Genomic DNA, 3,649 nt, shown 5'->3' with positions numbered 1-3,649 from the left:
CCCCACTCACCCCAAAATCCCAATCCCACATTTTCCAGCTCCTCTTCATCCCCCCTCCATAACACCCGGAATTATGGATTTGTAGGGAATTCTGACACCCCTCCCCACAGGGGTGTGCCGGGGACGAGCCGAGCGGGGCCGACTCACCTTAAAATCCCAATCCCACATTTTCCAGCTCCTCTTCATCCCCCCTCCATAACACCCGGAATTATGGATTTGGAGGGAATTCTGACGCCCCTCCCCACAGGGGTGTGCCGGGGACGAGCCGAGCGGGGCCGACTCACCTTAAAATCCCAATCCCACATTTTCCAGTTCCTCTCCATCCTCTGCCTGACCATCCCCCCTCCGTAGCACCCGGAATTATGGATTTGTGGGGAATTCTGACGCCCCTCCCCACAGGGGTGTGCCGGGGACGAGCCGAGCGGGGCCGACTCACCTTAAAATCCCAATCCCACATTTTCCAGCTCCTCTTCATCCTCTGCCTGACCATCCCCCCTCCGTAGCACCCGGAATTATGGATTTGGAGGGAATTCTGATGCCCCTCCCCACTGGGGACGAGCCGAGCGAAGCCGACTCACCTTAAAATCCCAATCCCACATTTTCCAGCTCCTCTTCATCCTCTGCCTGACCATCCCTCCTCCGTAGCGCGCGTTGCCGGGGAAGCCCCTGGCGCCGGCGGGGAAGGCCCCGGGCTCGGGGGGCAGGATGTTGTGGGAGAAGAGGGAGGGCAGGCGTTTGGCGCCGGGGGGCCCGCGGGGCTCGTGCCAGGCCCCGCGCCCGGGGAAGGGCCCCGAGGGCCGCCCGTCCCGGCCCCAGCCCTGCCCGCGCTGCCCGAAGCCGTCCCGCGCCCGGCCCGGGAACTGCTCCCGCCGGGCCCCGGGGAAGGGCTCGTAGGGGCCCTCGTAGGCGCCGTCGTTGTCCTGCTCCGACTCCGTGTAGTCGTGGTAGTCGTGGTAGTCGTTGTAGTCGTTGTAGTCGTTGTAATCGTTGTAATCATTGTAATCGTTGTAATCGTTGTAGTCGTTGTAGTCATTGTAGTCGTTGTAGTCGTTGTAGTCGTTGTAGTCGTTGTAGTCGTTGTAGTCGTAGCCAGGCCGATACAGGTCGCGGTCGTTCAGGGAGGACCTCGAGTCGTAGGACTCGTAGGGGTCGTACCTGCGGGAGAAACAGCCCTGAGATCCCACGGGACCGTGGAATGGTTTGGGTTGGAGGGACCTCAAAGATCGTTGAGTTCAACCATCAACCCGGCACCGCCATGTCCACCCCTGAGCTGCGTCCCCAGGTGAGATCCCACGGGATCATGGAATGGTTCGGGTTGGAAGGACCTCAAAGATCATTGAGTTCAACCATCAACCCGGCACCGCCATGTCCACCCCTGAGCTGTGGTCCCGGGTGAGATCCCACGGGATCGTGGAATGGTTTGGGTTGGAGGGACCTCCAAGATCATTGAGTCCAACCATCAACCCGGCACCGCCACGTCCACCCTTAAGCCATGTCCCTGGGTGAGATCCCACGGGATTGTGGAATGGTTTGGGTTGGAAGGATCTCTGACCATCAACCCGGCACCGCCATGTCCACCCCTGAGCCGTGGCCCCGGGTGAGATCCCATGGGATCGTGGAATGGTTTGGGTTGGAAGGATCTCTGACCATCAACCCGGCACCGCCATGTCCACCCTTGAGCCGCGTCCCCAGGTGAGATCCCACGGGATCATGGAACGGTTTGGGTTGGAGGGACCTCAAAGATCATTGAGTCCAACCATCAACCCGGCACCGCCATGTCCACCCCTGAGCTGTGGCCCCAGGTGAGATCCCACGGGATTGTGGAATGGTTTGGGTTGGAAGGATCTCCAGACATCAACGCGGCACCGCCATGTCCACCCTTGAGCCGTGGCCCCAGGTGAGATCCCACGGGATCGTGGAATGGTTTGGGTTGGAGGGACCTCAAAGATCATCCAGTCCAACCATCAACCCAGCACCGTGGTCCCCAGGTGAGATCCCAAAGGATCACGGAATGGTCCGGATTGGAGGGACAATCATCAGCTGAGTTCAACCATCAGCCTGGCACTGCCCTCGTCACCCCCCGAGCTGCATCCCCAGGTGAGACTCTGCTGGATCATGGAATGGTCTGGGTTGGAGGGACCTCCAAGACCATCCAGTCCAACCATCAACCTGGCACCGCCATGTCCACCCCTGAGCCGTGTCCCCGGGTGAGATCCCATTGGATCATGGAATGGTTTGGGTTGGAGGAGCCTCCAAGACCATCCAGTCCAACCATCAACCCGGCACCGCCATGTCCACCCCTGAGCCGTGTCCTCGGGTGAGATCCCACGGATCGTGGAATGGTTTGGGTTGGAAGGATTTCCAACCATCAACCCGGCACCGCCATGTCCACCCTTGAGCCGCGTCCCCAGGTGAGATCCCACGGGATCGTGGAACAGTTTGGGTTGGAAGGACCTCAAAGATCATTGAGTTCAACCATCAACCCAGCACCGCCGTGTCCACCCCTGAGCTGTGGCCCCGGGTGAGATCCCACGGATCGTGGAATGGTTTGGGTTGGAAGGATCTCTGACCATCAACCCAGCCACGTCCACCCTTGAGCCATGTCCCTGGGTGAGATCCCACGGGATTGTGGAATGGTTTGGGTTGGAAGGATCTCTGACCACCAACCCGGCACCGCCGTGTCCACCCCTGAGCCGTGTCCTCGGGTGAGATCCCACGGGATCATGGAACGGTTTGGGTTGGAGGGACCTCCAAGATCATCCAGTCCAACCATCAACCCGGCACCGCCGTGTCCACCCCTGAGCCGTGTCCCCGGGTGAGATCCCACGGGATTGCGGAATGGTTTGGGTTGGAAGGACCTCCAAGATCATTGAGTTCAATCATCAACCCAGCATTGCCCTCGTCACCCCCCTGAGCCGTGTCCTCGGGTGAGATCCCACGGGATCGTGGAATGGTTTGGGTTGGAAGGATCTCCAGCCATCAACCCGGCACCGCCGTGTCCACCCCTGAGCCGTGTCCCCAGGTGAGATCCCATTGGATCATGGAATGGTCTGGGTTGGAGGGGCCTCCAAGGTCATCCAGTCCAACCATCCACCCACCACTGTGGTCACCCCTGAGCCGTGTCCCCAGGTGAGATCCCACGGGATCATGGAATGGTTCAGGTTGGAGGGACCTCCAAGACGATCCAGTCCAACCACCAACCCGGCACCGCCATGTCCACCCCTGAGCCGTGTTCCCGGGTGAGATCCCATTGGATCATGGAATGGTTTGGGTTGGAGGGACGGGGCTTTTTGTTTGGCGAGACAGGGATGAAAAATCGGCGTAAAACCCAATTTTCCAGCTGGGAAAGGCAGGAAGGGGGGGGCGGGACTCACCTGTCCCCGACGGCTCCGTAGCGTCCCCCCGGCATCCCCTCGGAATCCGGGTGGGATCCCACGTCCGGCCGCTGGCTCATCTTGCCGAGGCCGTCGCCGCTCTCGGGCGCCGCGTCGGCGTCGGAGTTGCCCATTTCCCAGGAATTGCCGGCGGCCACGCCGTAGCCGAACCCCCCCGAGTTATCCTGCCCGTAGCCGTAGCCATAATTGTAGCCCTCGTAACCTGGAGCGACGGGAAGAGCCGGGAAGAGCCGGGAGTCGGGAAGAGCCGGGAA

General features: G+C 60.8%; 1 protein-coding gene across 1 annotated transcript in view; it reads right to left on the bottom strand.

Annotated features, from left to right (window-relative positions):
- Positions 1 to 3,649, bottom strand: part of AKAP8L (A-kinase anchoring protein 8 like) — a gene marked incomplete at its 3' end in the record, with an annotated part of 12,864 nt that overhangs the window by 5,012 nt on the left and 4,203 nt on the right. The window contains exons 3-4 of the mRNA XM_017839732.1: positions 3,375 to 3,597; positions 579 to 1,155 (exon numbers count right to left, since the gene is read on the bottom strand). Of these exons, the coding sequence (XP_017695221.1) occupies positions 579 to 1,155; positions 3,375 to 3,597 (800 nt within the window). The remainder of the gene's footprint in view (positions 1 to 578; positions 1,156 to 3,374; positions 3,598 to 3,649) is intronic.

Source organism: Lepidothrix coronata, unplaced genomic scaffold (assembly GCF_001604755.1).
Source record: "Lepidothrix coronata isolate B3197 unplaced genomic scaffold, Lepidothrix_coronata-1.0 Scaffold471, whole genome shotgun sequence".
Classification (NCBI taxonomy): domain Eukaryota; kingdom Metazoa; phylum Chordata; class Aves; order Passeriformes; family Pipridae; genus Lepidothrix; species Lepidothrix coronata.
The sequence above is the reverse complement of the archived record's forward strand: the minus strand, read 5'-3'. Positions and strand labels throughout refer to the sequence as shown.